Consider the following 18,525-nt stretch of genomic DNA (forward strand, 5'->3'; position numbering starts at 1 on the left):
TTTGACTGCAGGATTTTGTCACATTAAACAAGCATCTCTACCTCTTTGTGAGGCTGTGCCCATGCATGAAGTGCTTCTCTCTTTCGCTTCCGCCTGATGCCCTTCGACTGAGTATTTGGTACACTTTTCCACCTTCTCCGAATGGGACCGAGTACTCAAATTCCAAAATTTTCTACGCGTTCGGATTCATCGTTTTCTACCAAGAAATCGACATGATCTTTACTCGTTAAAGATTGCATTTTGCTCGTCATTTGGATCGAAACACAACAAGGTTTCTATAGCTCCAAGCTCCTTTGCAAGATCACAGTTCGGACCAAAGTTCATTACACTGAAAGCTAACCGCATTAACCTCTTCTAATTTGATGTCTTTGACTTGACAGCATCATGTTCATCACCATAAGCCACTTGTTTTGCTGCTTTTGCCCGTCTCTTCACAGTGTGTTGCGATTGAATGCTTGTGACACTTACCGAATGTGTCAATGCATAAAGCAGGCTCACACAACCATCCTTGCATTGCTAATAACTGGCAGCTACATGTAAAGGTAGAGTCACTTGGACTATAATGGATAGTATACTTTCTTTCACTATTTTCAGTTCGCACAATATAAGTATGCAATGACCCGCCGTTTTTCAATATGAACATGTTCAGACAAAGCATGCAAGAAATTTGATTGGAATTCCTAACTGAACCTAAGTATGTATATGCAAAAAAATTTGAAGTCACTAACTAATGCTTTAAACTAGCTTAATAGTTCTGGGGATAAATGGGTATGACTACATATTTTTAGAGCTTACTTTGTTTCTCACTTTATCTTTCTCCTTTGAATGATGCTTTTTTTAAAACAAAAAAGATCGTAGAGGCTCCAAAGGAGAATATTGCCGTACATAAAGTTGATAAAGATATGGAAAATACTTTCCTGACATTATGACAGCATTGTCGGTTATTTCTAACTGTAAATTCACACACCATCACCGCATGTTTTACATAAAACACTAATTAATTAGAAAATTGTGGGGTCAGAAATAATGACGGTATTGTCATACTGTCGAGCTAACGAGAGCCTAAAAATATTGAAATTGAAATTAGTAGGATCCTGAGTGCTAAGAGGAGAAAAAGAAACCACCGAAGGAATCTTGCCAAGAATGCATATATCTTTGTAATCGTGAATGACACTCTCCACCAGTTTCATTTCGTGAATAAAGCGATGTTTTATAGGATAATGAAGAAAACCAAACATCAAACTTCCACTATATTCAATATTGAAGATGGAGTCTAGGTGGGAGAAGTAGATTATAAATGCCATAAATTGTGTATGGTGCTCGCTTTATTGCCAAAAGTTTCAAAACAGTCTGTCAAGTGCCAACTCCGATCTACTCGCCGAAAATCCTTCGTGGCAATTATTTTTATTAATTTCTAGGCTAACGTGGGTTGTCGAAAGTACAAGATGACTTTCACATGAAATTAAACTTAAAATTTAACTAAAAATTTTAAAAATTAAATTAAATAAAAGAAAAATAAGCTGAAAACTAAAAAAAAAAAGGTATTGTTAAAGGCGGCGAGTGATTGCAAAACCCTTGCTGCCACCGCTGTCCCACCATCCCCCGCAAGGGTGGGGGTTTAGTCGATGGGGGTCACTGAGCCCCGGCCAATGGCAGGCAACCCCCGCCGACAGTAGGCGGGGCTCGATCTCACAGATTTAGACAAGGTTGAGCCTCACCGTTGCTAGGCAAGGCTAGCCACGACGAGGATACGAGATCGATTGCTTCTAGATGGGTGTTGTTGGCGCCTGCAGGAGCTGTTTCACTCACGAGCAATGGGTAGTAGTTAATGTTGATCATTCACTCCCCACCTCCTCTCCCTCACTCAACTCTCGCTAGCTTCTGAGTGTTTAGCACCGAAAAGAGAAGACCTAAAAGGTGTTTGTTGAAATTCCTAAGAAAAACAGGAGACCTGAGATTGAGATGGCCCCATTGACCCTTACAGCGCTGGCCGAGGAAAGGACCTTCCTGGAGAAGTTTGTACGTGAGGAGGTCAGGGCGAGCGACCTCAACCAAATCGGCGAGAGTGAGATCTCACCGTGACTAGGTGAGGTCGAGCCTCAACGTCGCTGGGCAAGGCCCCATCGGCCATCCCCCACCCTCGTCAACCTTTGTCAGCGATGGTGAGGCGGTGGCGGCGAGGGCTGTGTAAGCCCTCGCCTGAACAAGCCCCTCCCCCCTTTTTTTTTAAATTCAGCTTATTTTCTTTTATTTAATTTATTTTTTAAAAATTTTTTAGCTTAGAAGTCTACGTGGAAGTCCACATGGTTGGACTTTTATTTAAAAATATGCCATGTTAGAAAATAAATTTAAATATAAAAGCCATGTATTTTGTTTGGCTGAAATTTCTTCGATTTGACATTTAAATAATCGTTTTTATCCAATTTTGGCACTTAAGTAATCGTTTTGAAACTTTTCGCACTAAAATGAACCTCGTACACAACTTATGACCCTTGTAGTGTATTACTTCTCCCGAGTCCGAGTAATTGCAAAGTTGAAGGACGGTAATAATCGTTCTTTCATTATGATAGGCAAAACATCTGATCCGGTCGTGCCATCACATAATATATCTTGGTAAAAGAGTTGTAACTTCTACGTGAGAGCCAGTATAAGGGCTACGAAAGCATATCCTTACTTTAGTACTAAGGTGGGGAATTGGAGAATGTTGGCTTTATGTTATTTGATTATCAACTTCCCTAAACCATCAAAGAGAAGGAACTCGATTGGTGTGAGTAATAGTCAGAGTCTCATTATCCATTTTGATTGCTCTAAATCAAATTGAAGCAATTTTATTATCGATTTCCTTTGGACAAAGACCAAAGATCAACCAATTGTCTGACGATGAATGCAAGCTGGACGATGAAAGTTTTGGAGATGTGGTGGTATGTGCCAATATTCATCATAAAAATAAGTACAATACACTATGTGCACCCTTTGTTGGCTTCAATCATAATTAGATTAATGTCTCGCATCTTCTTGGAAAGCCGGGTTTTCACGATAAATATTGGCAAAAACTTCTATATTTTTGCAAATTGGAAATTGAAATGGAGAGCACTTGGAAAGTTTCGTGTCAAGAGCGGAACTTGGGGGGGACAATATATGGTTGGATAATCTATTGCCGTGTCAGAAATGATGTCCTGGATTTAGCCGAACCGCCGAAGTACTTTTTCGGCGAACTTTGAGTCCATACAAAGAAGTGGGAGCACAAATATTATCTTTTCAAGATTTGGCGTGTAAGACCGTGACTTTTGCCTGAAATTGTCGATCATTATAAGAAGCAAAAAGAAAAGAAGCACAACATTGTGCGATTGTTGATGATTTTGAGTGTAACCGATTATGGTTGGAAATAGCGGCATTCTAAAACGTTTTATGAAAAATGTATACTCTTTTTATTCATAGGTTTCAAAAACTCCAAGATCAAATAACATAGACCTTTTTTTGCCCCGAAAAACGAACAGGTCATATTACATTTCCTTTTTTCATTTTTGGTCAAAATATTGCATTTCCTTTCATTTTGCTGGAATTATACATGCCTCGGGAATCTTGAAGTATTCACATGAGAGAGAGAGAAGAATGCGTCTGGCCGTTGCATCGTCGGAGTGTTCGACCTTTTCAGTTGTCATGTTGCGATGAGTTTGAGAGGGCAAAACTTCTAAAGCGCATATCTCATCGTTTCGACAACTTTTTTTTTTGTACGTTATTTGTTTTGATTCTACATTACTTTTCGAGAGAAATCTCATGGAAAAAAAATGAAAGTTTTTCGGGAGCATGAGTAATCGAGCTATTTGAGCGCGTGAGTTCCTCTTTGCTATGGTGATCCTTACAGATCACAGCATGATTTTCTTCTTAAGGTTCTTCTCCAATGGAGATTTTCTCCTCCTAAAACGGAAAAAAGAAGATAAGAAATGGTAGGATGAAGGGACAAAGTTACTGTTGACAATGTCTTCTCCATTTTTCGAGCGCTATGTAATATCTATTCTAGAGAGAGGACCAATAGACCTGATTTGGGCTTTGGAGGAATCGATCCAAAGGAACGGCCCCGATGCAATGGCTAGCAAAGAATGACTCGATCTTGAGTATTGCCAAAGTATCCGGTTCTCGATACGAATTGGCCCTATGGGCCATGGCTATTACATTAAGGGCACGCACGACAACACTTATCGGGTAGAGTTTTTGCTCCAGACTGGAGCAAAAATTCATTTAGCTACTCAACTTCATTTTTCTAATTCTAGAGTTTTTTTATTTATTCCAGAAGTAGTTTTGGAGTCACTTAAAGAATTAAAAAAAATAAATTACTTATTTTCGAAAGTAGAAAAATCAACTTTTGCTCGGAAGCAGAAATAAAAAAATCAACTTATGGCGAGATTTTGATTTCTAGAGCAGAAATGTTGTCATGTGCGTCCTGAGAAATCGAGAAAGCTGCTTCGCCGGTGGCGATGTCGAGCGAAGGCGACAGTGATCGGGCATGCAGGCGGCTGAGGGTGGAGGAGGAGAAAGAGGAAAGCGAACAGATGGACTAGGTGTTGTTGATCAAGTTGGTTTGGGTGCGGCAAGGATCAAAATCTCAAAAGACGCGTTGTCGCGATCCGACGAGAGAAATGGTAGATTGGATACGAGGGTCGAACGACCGATACCCGTCTGGAGAAGTAGTGACAAACGTGGGAAGCTTCTTTGCGGATGTGAAGGAGATTTGCAAAGGACATGGGCTCACGAAAGTCGGCCTTGCAAGATCTTTAGGAACGCGGAGGAAGCACCGCCTCCGCTTTTCCTCGTACTTTCCGACCACTTCATTTTCACATTTCCATGTCGTTTCGTTTCATTGTCCTTTCAATTCCATGTATTTCAGTTCACCGTACTCTCCAAGGCCATATTCACGCGCCCTCATCATCAAGTGTGGAATCAAGAGACCATATGCAATTGCCCTACAATTGCCCCGAAGTCAGAGATTCGCGTAGGCGCACGCTGATTTTATTCATCATATGTTTTGGCCGCGCCCGCCGATTAGTTTTCTCCAGAAATCTCATAGCAGAAGAACGCCGATGCGCACAACGTACACCTCGGCATATGAATCATAGAACATCACTCGAATCTCAGGCGAGAACCATTAAATCTGTCGGCGCGCATGGATCGAGCTGACCCGATATTCGCATGCATATATAAATTTTCTTCAAGACTGTTCATTCTAGGCTCCATACACAAACTTATAGACCCTAATCATCCTCAACAAAAAAAAAAAAAAAAAAAACAAAGACGAAAAAGAGCTATTTAAAACGCCTATTAAGATCATAATTAGGAGGCCACAAGATACGGTTATGCGAACCCAACCCAACCCAAATCAAATCATAACTTGAAAGAGAAAAAGTCAAAATTCCCACTCCAAAAAGTCCCAATGTTCTTTTTCTTGCATTGCATTCTTCTAATGATAATGCCAACCAAACAAAAGTCGGTGGAGGAATCATTCCACTGCCAAGTTGGGAACAGCATGTTTGGTCGCCAATCGAGGGTTAGCTAATCCTTAACCCCGGTTAGGGTTATCCCCACCCAGGGGCTCAGCAAGTCGACTGCCTCACCGAGCAAGCCACCACCTGCGCCCACTGCCTCAGCCTCGTCTTCACCACCTGAGGATCATCGCCTGCAAATCAAAGTTTTTCACGTTCCCACTTTCCGATTAGTACGCAGTAAAGCCTTCTCGAATCGAATCGAAGGATCTCATGCGCATGGGCGGCCGGCGAGTCTTTTGCCGGGCCGTTTGTTTGGACAAAAAGTGACGGAGGAAGGGAATTACCGCGACTGAATATATTGCTCCGAGGAGAAGTGTGGCTATGGGGGACGGTCGACGACGGCGAAGGCGTGGCCGCCGGCTTCGAGACGCCGTCGCTGTACTGCCTATTGACGGCGTAGTAGAGCTCCAGGGCCGGCAAGGTGTCCGACAGGCGCAGATCCGCCTCCGGCGAGTCGAACCCGAAGCCCAGCTCGATGCACGCCTTCAGCTCGTCGAGGTCGTCGTCCGTGACGCTCCTGCTCCGGGGGCGGCGGATCTTGCTGTTCCCTTTGCGGCGGAGCCACGCCTCCTCGCGGCACACGTCCGGCGACCACGATCGCTGCTTGTACAGGGAAGACGAGCGTCCGGCCAGAGGAGGCGGCTGCTGCTGCGGCGGGGGCGGCGAGGCTAGAAACGATAGATCGTCCGGCGGCGGTGGCGCGTCGGCATCTGACATGCTGGAGAGACGGAGGAGCGCGGCCCCCCTGCCCCGCGGAACGGGGGTGTTGGTGGGGGAGGCGCTCTAGACAGAGTGCGGTACCTTCCGAGCTAAGTCTTCAGATATTTTTGGAGAGATGGTGGCGGGGCTTATACTAATGAGGGTTATGGTGGATGGTCGGTCCAGACCCGAGTCAATGATGACCTGTCCTTTTGTAAATTTTTATTTTAGCTTTGCAGAGGCAAAAAAAAAATTCCAAATTTACTCGCAGAATTTCGTTAAGAATTTTTATATTAACCGTGTTTGGTTGGATTTTTGGTGAAAACTGTAGCTAAATTGCAAAGGACTTTAAGTTAAAAGGAGTTCTTCGAAGTGCAAAATGTATTTGTTAAATTGTACCTTAAAAGTCCATTGCAAAACAACTGTGAGTAAAATAGTATTTGAAAAACTTATTCTTATTCTTTTTTTATTTTTGAAAGAAAAAAACTCAATCTCTTTGCCTGAGTCCGCAAAGGACGGGCGATAAACCTAAATTTGGCGCTAGAGGTCATTGTCTGAGGTCACACGACCTCGGACGACCCCTAGCAACCATCGGAGAGGGTCGCCCGAGTCTCGTAACGATGCCATCCCCTCGCAGCGATCAGCGATCACGCCGGCCGACTTGAATTGAGAAGTTGATGAATAATCATAAACCAGGGCGAAATCGAAAAACCAAAAAATTGGCAAGAATAGTTTTGGAAGAAAAAAGAATTTAGTAACCCTAGCCATGCTTGTCGAGGAACGTGAAAGCCCAAGGTAGCTTAGGACCTATCTTGGGCTTTCATCATTCTCAAGGCTAACTTTTGACGTGGGGTGGGGGGACCTAAAATATCTTCCCAAGCACTCACATTTTGGTCCAAGGAAAGTCCCTTGAGAAAGTATTTTCCAAACGCAGCTATTGTCTCCTAGGGGCATTCATACATGGACAGACATAGCTCTGAAGTGTGATGGGTTTTCGGTGGATCAGTTTCCGACTTACAATCGAGAACGGGTCTTATGATCGTGGGTTCCAAAAAATTGGAATCACGAACCGAACTAGTTAGTTATGAAAGCACGACTACCATTTTCAGGTTGGTTCCTGATTTTATAAGGGCATCGGCTCAATTTTTATGTGTTGGTAAAAATCCAAAATTTTCATAATTTCAAAATAAAAAGTACTAAGCAAAATGAATTTTCAGAAAAGCATCCAACGAAAAGAGAGGCCCCGAAACCTCGTTGATTGCGAATGCCGTTTCCTGGAAGCCTCGCGAAGTTCTTTTTAACTTTTTCTTTAAAGAGAAGACAAACAAAGGACTAAAGATTTTATTCTAGTGGCTAACTTCGGTTCGCCTCCTCTGTTTCCTGATTCCAATGGCTTCTTCTTCCTCTTCTTCTTCTTCTTCCAAGCCCAGGAGGAGTTACGATGTTTTTCTGAGTTTCAGAGGTCCAGACGTCCGCAATCGGTTCCTCGGTCATCTCTACGCAGCTCTAGACCAGATTGGGATACACACTTACATCGAAGATGAACAGCTGAGGAAGGGGGAACAGATATCGCCGGCACTTATGAAGGCGATCGAGGAGTCGAGCATCGCGATCGTGGTTTTCTCCGAGGACTACGCCTCTTCGCCTTGGTGCTTGGAAGAGGTGGCGAAGATCATGGAGTGCATGGAGCAGAGAGATCTCGCGGTCTTTCCGGTATTTTACAAAGTGGAACCAGGAGAGGTGAGAGGGCAGAGGCAGGGTTACGGTGAAGCCATGGCTAAGCATGAGGTCAAGTTCGGAAAGGATTCAGAGAAGGTAAAGAGATGGAAGAAAGCTCTTGTTGACGCTGGTAGCTTGTCTGGGTGGCACTTTACTGATGGGTACGTGACAACACTTCTACTGCTTCAATTAGTCTAAATCTTCACAAGCTTAATTTTCTCTCAAGCGAACGCACTTTCATCAGACCCTCGCACAGCACACTGTTCACACCTATCCAGCACACGAAACAGAGCACCACGTGCGAGCCCAGTTCGTCCTCTCAGAGCCCCCCGATGGCCACGCCGCCGTACGAGTGCTACGTCCCCACGCCGCCCCAACCGCTTCGCCTCTTCCCCTCTCCGTCTCTCAGTGTCAAGGGGCTTAAGCGACAACTCCCGATCCCAGATCTGGGGTGTCCCGAACCCAGATCGGGGGATTGGTAGCCTTGGTCGATGGTCGCCCGAGGCCGGCTACTGCGGCTGAAACTTTCGGAACAAAACAGGGAGAGACAGGCGTGAGAGCGGCGAGGACAGGCGACGTCGACGGGCCGGTCACAACGGTGGCGACACGCGGCTGCGTGGGCAGTGGCGAAGGCGGAGGGGAGCTGAGAGAGGGGTGGGGGAAATTTTGGGTTTGACTTTGGGCTAAAGTGGGTAGGGGCCCAATGGGCCGTGCCCCGGGCAGGCCCGGGCACGCTAGCCCATACCCCTTTTCGTTCTTCTAAGTAAATTGAAATATTATGACCCAAAAAAAAAAAGTAAATTAAAATATTAAGATTCCAGACAAGTATGAAGGAAAGAAAAAATCCACAAAACCCAAAATCTAGACTTTGCAAATTGGCATAGTCTTTAAAAGGAAAATTGCACGGATTTCTATATAATTTAAAGCTAAGAGAAAATTCACTCATATGTGTAGACCATGTGGCAGGGAACTTTGCTATGCCATCGCCATGTGGCAACCCACCATCTGGCAAGACATGTGGCAACACGTGATATGACTGACATTTTCTTGAAGCAAAATTTTAACTAACATATGTTATTTTTAAGTATGACTTATGACCCAAGAAATGTCTATTTGGTTTAAATTATGGGAAATGTAACTAATTGCAGTAACATGATAGTGCAAATAATTGTGATATCGAACTGTACATAGTTACGCAAACAATGCACATAAATCATACGGAAACTACTCCAGATTCTAAATATAGATTAATTAATACTGTGATTTAACATCATTTTGCATTAGCCTAATTGAACTATTACAATGACATCATTCCAAGAAAAATAAAAAATACACATTTAGAAAAGAGAGTGGAAATAAAAAAAAATACTTAGAATATTACTTATTAATCGAGTTTTTTTTATAACTGAATTTAAGCATGTGACGAAGTATGACATATTTTTGGCTAGAAATAACTTAATAAGTAATATTTTAAGTATTTTGTTTGATTTCCAATCTCTTTTAGAAATTTTTTTTTTTTAATAAGAATAAAGAATGAACAACTAGGTTTTTGAAAGGAAATACAGCCCTACTGACATTCTTGTAAATGCTTGAAGCTTTAAATAGCAAGAAGGTAATTAAAAGATAGTTGTCTACAAGATGAGGCTCCGTTTATTTCGCAAATAATGAATGATTTAGGAAATATTTTCTCAAAAGTAATCACTGCATATCGCTTGAAATAATTAGCCAATGATAAAAGCCTTCATTATCGACAACTATTTATGCCAAAACATTTTTTGGATAATGAAAATATTCTTTGTTCATTTTTGTAGGCGGTGCAAGAGATTACTTTTAAAAAGAATTTTTGAAACTATTCATTTTTCGTGAAACAAACGGAGCCTAATTTGGCCATATTTGTCCCATTGTTAATAGGATTTACCGCATGGTAATGTTGACTTAGACTTCACGTTGTTGGTTTACTTCACTGCTACTACTTTACCGAGAGAAATACCAGATAAAAGGGTAGGCATTCGGACAATTGAAGGGAAAACAAGATAATTTCGATGAACTTTGTAAAGAGATCTAGAGAATTTCGATCAACATTTAGTATATCTAATAATTAACTTGAACATCTAAAAAATGCAAAACAAATTGACACTTTACATTTAGAATAACATGAAAAATATAGTCTTCGACCCCGCGGGAATATGACTAGTTGAACATATTTGGACATCCATCTCTAGATATATTGCGGACTAGTTTCTTACTCAGCAATTCTCTTTAGTTACTTTTGTTTTTTTAACTTTTTTGGATTGCTCTATAAGCGGTTTCAACTAATTTTCCTTTGTCGGATATGAAGCAGGGCTTATACAACATATTGTGCAGGAGATCTCAACTCAACTAGATCGAACGCCATTAAATGTAGCCAAGTATCCGGTTGGGATAGATTCCCGAGTACAAGAGCTTAAAACAATCTTAAATCTACAGTCCAAGGATGATATTCTTATGGTAGGATTGTGGGGTCAAGGTGGTGTTGGGAAGACAACCCTTGCTAAGGCCATTTATAACGCTCTCTTCGGAGAGTTTCAAGGTGCTAGTTTCTTGGAACGCGTTCGAGAAAATTCTAAAAATTCCAATGATTTGGTTCCTTTGCAAGAAAAATTGCTATCGGAGGTATTACTAGGGAAGAAATTAACAGTTTATAGTGTCGGTGGAGGAAGTCGATTAGTTCAAGATAGACTTTGTAATAAGAAAGTTCTTATTATTCTTGATGATGTTGATGATGCATGCCAGTTAAATGCTTTAGCTGGAAATTGTGAGTGGTTCGGGAAAGGAAGTAGGATAATTATCACAACAAGAAATAAGCATCTGTTGACTTCTCATGGGATAGATTGGGATCATATGTATGAAGTTAAAGCTCTTGAGGATGGGGAAGCTCTTGAACTTTTTAGAAAGCATGCTTTTCTAGGAAATCAAGAAATACAAATAAGTGGCGATCTTGTTGATCGGGTTTTACATTATGCGAGAGGCCTTCCTTTGGCTCTTGAGGTGTTGGGTGCTTTCTTGTGTGGTAGAGGAGAACACGAATGGAAAAGTACCCTGCAAAAACTTGCCAAAAATCCTGACAAAAAGATCAATGGTGTGTTAAAGGTAAGCTATGATGGGTTGGAGGACTATGCCAAGGAGATTTTTCTGGACATTGCCTGTTTCTTCAAGGGGCAGAAAACAGAGTATGTTAAGAAAGTTCTTGATAGTTGTGATTTTGACACGACTATTGGAGTGCAAATTCTCATTGAGCGCTGCTTGATCGGTGAAGAGTTTTGGAAGTTACAAATGCATGACTTAGTGCAATTAATGGGTATGGATATTGTTAGGGAAGAATGTCGTGATGATCCCGGAAAACGCAGTAGGTTATGGCTTTATGAAGATGTTCTTGATGTTCTATCGGGAGATGTGGTAAGACTTGTTATAGGAATTTATATTCAATCTTTATCTTTGACTTTGTACACTATAGTTACAAAGCAAAGCTAATATATTCGAATTGATATACGGGGAATAGATGCGATAAAAGCCATCGTTTTGGAGCTACCGAAGCCGGAAGAGACGTATATTGGTCCTAATGCTTTCATAAACATGAGAAAGTTGAGGTTACTCATCCCGCTTAACGTAGATAATTCTTTCCCAGGGCCCATCCATCTCCCTAATGAGTTAAGGTGGTTCGAATGGCCTAATTGTGCCTGGATGCCAGAGTTTAGCTATGGTCCAAAGAAGTTAGTCGGACTTGAAATGCGGAAGAGTAAGATCAAAGTCATGGGGGAACAATTTAAGGTGCGTATTTACTTGGTCCTTTTTTCATTACGTATATGTATTAATCTGATGATGTTTGTTATGGTCCTTAGGAAAAAATCTGCAATTACTATTTTCCTTACACATGTTAAATCTTCAAATGTAGGCTGTCAATCTAGTATATGAACCAATGCAGTTAAAATCTTCACGTTGTAAATAATCTGTCTTCTAACCGATAGCTTGTTGGTTATGTACGAAATGCATATAGGAAAGATATCATTTTTCATACTTGTACTTTAACTACTTTTTTTTTTTTTTTAAATCAAGTCCATATGATTTAAATTTTTCAAACTGATCAAGTCATTCTACTTATACAAAATATCTAATCCAGTATCTCTGATATCAAATTTGACCAAATCCGGCTGACGTGGCCGTCCGAGTGTGATGTGGATTGTGTATTGCCTTCATGGGCACCCACAGTAGATAGTGAATGGGTGCCTCCATATGTGCGATGTTCAATTCACGTTACACTGTGGGAGTCATCCAATGGCCCCGTCAGTTAGGTTTGGCTACATTCGGTAATGGGGAGACTTGATTAGATAATTTATGCACTTCCGAATGGAGTTTGCCTTTTTCACCTATAGCCCCTTTTACCGCTGCTGTTGGAATTTGCCCGTGGTCAAATAGAAATAGTTACTTGTTCATCCCAGTTTTGCGGTAATGCTTATGAGTTAAGATGTGTGAAGACTTTTGTATATAGTGAATGGACATACCACTAGTTTCTTAATCGAAAAATCAGAGCTAGGTTTTGAATTGAATATTTATCTCAATTTTTTTTCCGTTCGTCCGGAATGTTTCTTGCAGGAATTTAAAAATTTGAAGTTCCTTAACTTTAGTGAATGCCAGTCGCTGGTTTGTATGCCGGACCTCGATTGTACTCCAAATCTTGAGCAATTGGATCTTCATGGGTGCAAAAACTTAGAGTGTGCCCACGCATCAGTTGCCTGTCACGGCAAATTACAATTGTTGAATTTAAGTGGGTGCTCCAACCTACATGATCTTCCTGCTCTGCTCCACTCCATGAATCTTCAACATCTTCTTCTTGAAAATTGCTCAAAGTTGCAAAGATTCCCTGATATTCCGGTTGAAATCAAGGGTTTGCAAGTCCTTAATTTAAAAGGGACTTCAATAGAGGAACTTCCTGCATCCATAGAAAATTTCAGCTCTTTAAAGGAAATGGATTTAAGCTATTGCAAGAAACTGGCAGTCCTTCCGTCTAGCATTTACAAGTTGCAAAATCTTACAAGCCTAAGGCTTGGAGGCTGCACAACACTGATCAAGTTTCCAAAGGAGGAGGAGGAGGACTCAAGTGATCCCCATACGAAGACGGGATTTCCTAAGTTGACTTTTTTAGACCTTAGTGAATGCAATCTGTCAGAAGTAGAGTTTCTGGAGAGCCATTCCTGTTTTCCCTCCTTAAGCAATATGTATTTGAGGGGAAACAATTTTACCTACCTTCCTGCTTGCGAGCATCTATATAAGTTGAAATGGTTGGATGTTTCGTATTGCCAATATCTACAAGAGATCCTCAAGATTCCAAGGCAACTGCAACATCTGTCAGCAGTGAGTTGCAAATCTCTGAGTAAAATTCCCTCCAACATATGTGACGTTGATGTTGTTGACTTCTCTTCATGTCATGAGCTGCCCCGCACTGGATTCACTATGAATGATTTGTTCAAGCTTGAGGTTAGACACACTCTCTCTCTATGTGTGTGTGATTAATATAGCTAAACTCTAGGACTACCCACTTAACTTTTTCGGTGCCAATTTTGAAAAACTATCTAACAGTTTACATCTATGGCAGCAATTTCGTCCCAAAGTCATTTGCGACCTTCTTCTGCCTGGAGGAGAGATGCCAAAGTGGTTGCTCCCGGATAACGAGGGTTCTCTTTCTTTCATGGCTTCAAAGGACTTGTATGAGAAGTTCCTAGGACTAGCTTTCTGTGTTGTGTTCCAAGAAGGAAAAAGGAAAGAAGAATTTAACCTTCAAGCGTACGTTAATGGCAAGAAGACGATGGAAGGCTCAAGCACTTTCGGTTCATTGGATTTGGGTCATGTGTGGTTTGGGTATTGCGTACCAGAGGTGCTGTGGCAAGGAGATCCTTTTGGTCCAAATGACTGGAGTCATTTCCAGCTTATCATTAGAGCACCGCCTAGTGTAATTGTCAAAAAGTGCGGATTCCGACTAATATGCAAGCCACTAGAGAACGATTTGGAGGCTTTGCTTCAAGACGATCAGTTGCTGGATCCAGCTTTACTCTACGAGGTTTCGCATGAAGATAGTCAAATGATCATGGAGGAAGAAAGCTAAAGAGAAACAGGAGATTTACTAGGTAACAAAACTGGCTCAGAGGAAAATAGTTTATGTAACTTAGTGCAGCAACTGTCGGACATGGCTACTCAATCTTTCCATCCAGAATTTGCTTGTTGTGAAATTTTGTAACATCGACACGGTATGGCTGCTCAACACTAACAAGTTTCTATAGAAGGAGAAGGATTCGAGTGATCCCCATACAAAGATAAGATTCCTTAATGGTATGGCTTTCAGACCTTAGTGGATGCAATTTATTAATAGTAGATTGCTTGGAGATTGATTCCTGTATTCCCTTCTTAACATATTTTGGTTTTGCAAGGGAATGGTTTTTATGGCATGAGTGTCCTATATAATGTAGGAAAGGATCGAATGTCTAATTATTATACAAGATATATATGTCTCGTTATTATAAAACTAGTTTGGTGGAATCGCAAGAAATATGCTCAAATCATACTTTCTACTTGAACTAAGGGATATGTTCACTGAAAGTTAGTTTGTCAAATTGGTGCAATCTCGTCAACTTGTCTAATGAAAAATACTGATATGAAATTTTAAAATTAATTTCTCTCTCCTATGTGGCATATTTTATTATTTTCTTTTTTCAAATCTTATTTAAATTAATTAAAAAAATCAAGAAAATTCTAAAATTTTAATTGTAAAAAAGCAAAAACTAATAAAAACAAAGAACTGCAGCTAGGGTAGGGGCTAGCCGCCGCTTTTGCCGCCCATGGCCGGAGGAGCTAGCAGAGGTCTGCGGCCGAGGGTGGCCGGCCGTCGCCCGCCCCGGTGAGCCTCGCCGGCCTTCGTCCAATCTTCGCATGCAATTACCGATCATCAGCATGATAGCAACAAACTTGAGTGCTTGTAGCAATTTAGCATGATAATAGAGCCCTATTTGATTTAGCATTTGGCCAAGGGACTTTGAGAAAATGCAAATACCTTTGGGCTAAAGGCCTTTTTCAAAATGCAAGTAGTGTTTGGTAAAGTGCATTTTAAAAACACATTTGGAAAACAACTTTGATGTAAATGTTGTTTGGTGAAAAATGAACTTTGTAAAATATATATTTTTTTAAAAAAAAGGCGGCGGCGACCCATGGCGGCGGCGGCGGCGACGACCGGCAACTTGCGGCAGAGGCGACCGGCGGCAGCAAGTGAAGGTGACAAAATTAAAATTATAAAAAATTAATTGCATTTCGCAAAAATCCTTTAGCCCAAAGTACCTCTAGAGGTACTTTGGGCTAAAAGTCTTTGAAGAGCATTTGACATGCAATTGCATCTCCCCAAAGTGAGCCAAAAAATGAACCAAACAACATTTGCATTTGGCCAAGGGACTTTGGAGCCCTAATGCTCATTTGAAATGCTGATTCAAATAGGGCCGAAGTATCATTGTTCTCGAATTTCTCCTAATTACCGAAATGTTTTCCTTGGAGTAGAGATGCCAGAGGAGTTCAATCTTGTTTACAATAGTATCATATCATTCATGGCCTCACAAAACTTGTATGACAAGTTCCCGGATCTGGGCGAGAGCCTGACGCCCTCACTTGTGGCAGGCCCAAAGTTGTACAAAAGAGAATACAAAGAAAGACAAAAAAAAAAAAAATTAAAAATTAAAAATTAAAAATTCAGAAAAAATATTAAAAATTATCAATGTCAACGACGGTTATGCCACGTAAAGCGGTCGTCGTCCATGTCATTGATTTCCAGCCAAAATTTGCTGGTTGGACTACAATGGAAAATCTCAAAAGATTAAAGACTCAATTGATACAATTGAAAGTTTTATGATTGAATTAGCACAAATATAATAGGTTTATGACTTTTCTTTGTACCTTTTCCGTCCACTAGTCCAACACAATTTGAGTAAACGGTCTCTCTTGTTCAATGCCTGTTTGGTGAATCTACCTAGAGTGATTGACAAGAGACCACACATATAACTTCCAGGGTTAGTGGGTAAAAGAGCTCGGAAAAATGAAATGTACATGACATTTTAGTGCTAGATACTACAAATACTAAAATTGAATAGAGTTTCGTTTCAATTGGTGGAATTTTTTTAAGTTCGATGTTGATCATGCCTAATAGGCAAAAGTGGCTTTCATATTACCATGAACATTTTTCCTAAACAAGGATATACTATACTCACATCTCAACTTGGCAAATGCATATATTTAGTTGATGGATATGGTATAGTTTGTCAAAGTACACGTAATGAAACCTAAGTGGCCCATTCTTTGTTTTGGGTAAAAATCCAAATATTATGGATACAACATAAAAGTTTCACTATTTCATTATAAAAAATTCTTTGGTTAAGTATTATGTAATGGTTGGGTCATATTAAAAACCATAGTGCAAATCTTGAGGTTGCAAATTTTTTTTTTTTCAAAAGATGCTTCAAAATAGGTTCGACCAAGGGCGATCAGGTTTTGGGTAGAACAGACGGTGTCGGCCTTAAAATGGGGGAAGCCAACCGATTTTACCAAGAACTAGCTTGGAACCGAACTCTTTTTTATGTCGAAAGAAAGATGTCATTCATATATCATAATAATAGTTCAAGAGTTATATCTTCCGACTCAAGCAAAGTTTAAATAACGTCCGAACAAAACAAAAGTCAAAAAGCAAATAACAAAGAATAATTTGCAGCTAGACGCACACTCTCATCCTCCAGAACAAATCTGTCACTATATAACTTCGGCGACCGACTACTAGATTCAGTGATGAGCACACGCTAATCTCTCTCACTCCATTTGCAACGGCTTGTGATGCTTTTCTAGGTTCAATGTTCTCATTACCATCGCTGTGACACCAATATCAATACGTTGAAAGATCACAGATCAAATATATGTAGGAAGCTCACAAATCTATATCTAGATCTAGTTTATGATAGTAAAATTTCCAAATCTTGATCTAAATCTAAATTGGGAGAGGAAAGCAATCTAATCTTGGACAAATTGTGGAGCCTTGTCACGAACATCCTCTCGACGGCCATCGGCTGAACGGATGGCCAAACCGATCTCCATATTCACTCAAGATCAGTCACAGAAATTTATTCATGCACACAAAATGAAAACTTCAAAGAGGGAAGAAGGAAATAGGAAGAAAAGGGAGAGGTCCCTCTCATAACTTCAAGATAAAGATGCAAATCAAACAAAGCAAGTAAATTTCAAAGATAAATTAACTTAGTACAGCTTGCAGACACTCGCTTATTCCACAAAGACGGATTTGTCATAACATCAAAGCATAACTAGCGGCTGATCACTAAATCTTGCATCAATACCAACGACGAGTACACACTAAAATTTCTCTCTTTAGTAATTATTGTTTTGCCAAAAGTCGGTGCCCGCCTAGATTCGGCATCCCTAACATTATCACCGTATAGAGACAACAACAACAATACAACCATGTTGAAAAAGCACCCAAAAAAAAAAAAAAACGGGTAAATCCTAGATTTATATCTAGATTGGAAAAGAAGAGAACCCAAATCAAAATATAACTCTCGATCGGGAGGGAAGAAATGCAGAAAAGATATCAATTGTTCACAAAATCATTTTCAAATAAGTCGATTGATGAAGCAATAGAGGAACTGTGCTCAATTATATGGAGCAAGCATCAAATTCAGAGCGCACTAGCAAGTTCGAAATAACAAATTCTTTCGAGGTGCTTGTGCTTCGAACTTGTGAATTCATAGAAAAAACCCTCAACGTGAAAGAAGTCGACGGAATCGTACGCAAAACTAACGGAGGAGCCTTAAAAAAGATGATGAAATAGAGATATTTGGAAACAAAGAGGGAGAGAGAGGCCGCTCTCTCTCTCAGAAAAGTCACTACAGAAGGTGGGGGTTGGGTGGCTCTGTTTTTTTCAGAGAAGGGGAAACCATAGGCGGCGCCTTTTGGGTAGTTTCTATATAAATTGCACGACTCTTAAAAGTTGCAATCAGGTTGCAAATCTTATTTAAAGATGCAATTGATTTTTAGGGTGTGTTTATTTGGGGGAAACTTCATGATAAAATAAAATACCTTTTAAAAAATATTTTTTAGAAAAATGATTAGTTTTTCTTTATTTAGTGATATGTGACTGAAAATATTTTTTGGTGTTTGAATCTCATTTAGAAAAATAATTTCAATTTCATGACTTATCTCAGGCAAAAAAAAAAAAATCAAAATTTTCAATTATTTTATTTCTTTATTTTCTTTTCCTTCTTTCTCCGCCGGTTGCCGAGCCTCAATGATGGTGCCAAAGGCGAGGGCAAGGCTCGAGCTCGTTGGCCACAGCCAATGCAAAGTATTTTCGTCGTCGACAAATAGTTATACATAAATAATTATTGATAATGAAAATATTTTTCGTTTATTTATTATTCTAAGCAATACAAGCGAGGAAAATATTTTTCAAATCATTCATTTTTCACCAAAAAAACGGAGTCTAAGTTGAGGTTTAGTT

At 40.4% G+C, this 18,525-nt stretch overlaps 2 protein-coding genes across 4 annotated transcripts; one reads left to right on the forward strand and one right to left on the reverse strand.

Annotated features, from left to right (window-relative positions):
• Window positions 1–5,301: 5,301 nt before the first annotated feature.
• LOC115740233 lies at window positions 5,302–6,384 on the reverse strand. Of its 3 annotated transcripts, none has more exons than XM_048275523.1 (3): window positions 6,238–6,384; window positions 5,825–6,183; window positions 5,302–5,671 (listed from the first exon to the last, which is right to left on the reverse strand). In XM_048275523.1, exons 1-3 carry the CDS (start codon window positions 6,255–6,257, stop codon window positions 5,589–5,591), a joined length of 462 nt encoding a protein of 153 aa, XP_048131480.1. In that variant the 5' UTR covers window positions 6,258–6,384; the 3' UTR covers window positions 5,302–5,588. The 3 variants fall into 3 exon arrangements, with proteins under 3 accessions (XP_048131480.1, XP_048131475.1, XP_030529565.1); XM_048275518.1 differs by having other exon boundaries at window positions 5,825–6,186; window positions 6,238–6,352; XM_030673705.2 differs by having other exon boundaries at window positions 5,825–6,377.
• Window positions 6,385–7,491: 1,107 nt separating this feature from the next.
• LOC115740217 (disease resistance protein RPV1-like) lies at window positions 7,492–14,488 on the forward strand. Its single transcript, XM_030673683.2, has 5 exons — window positions 7,492–8,119; window positions 10,289–11,393; window positions 11,490–11,765; window positions 12,588–13,469; window positions 13,588–14,488. Exons 1-5 carry the CDS (start codon window positions 7,629–7,631, stop codon window positions 14,092–14,094), a joined length of 3,261 nt encoding a protein of 1,086 aa, XP_030529543.2. The 5' UTR covers window positions 7,492–7,628; the 3' UTR covers window positions 14,095–14,488.
• Window positions 14,489–18,525: the final 4,037 nt, after the last annotated feature.

This window comes from Rhodamnia argentea, chromosome 1, assembly GCF_020921035.1.
Source record: "Rhodamnia argentea isolate NSW1041297 chromosome 1, ASM2092103v1, whole genome shotgun sequence".
NCBI classification, from domain to species: domain Eukaryota; kingdom Viridiplantae; phylum Streptophyta; class Magnoliopsida; order Myrtales; family Myrtaceae; genus Rhodamnia; species Rhodamnia argentea.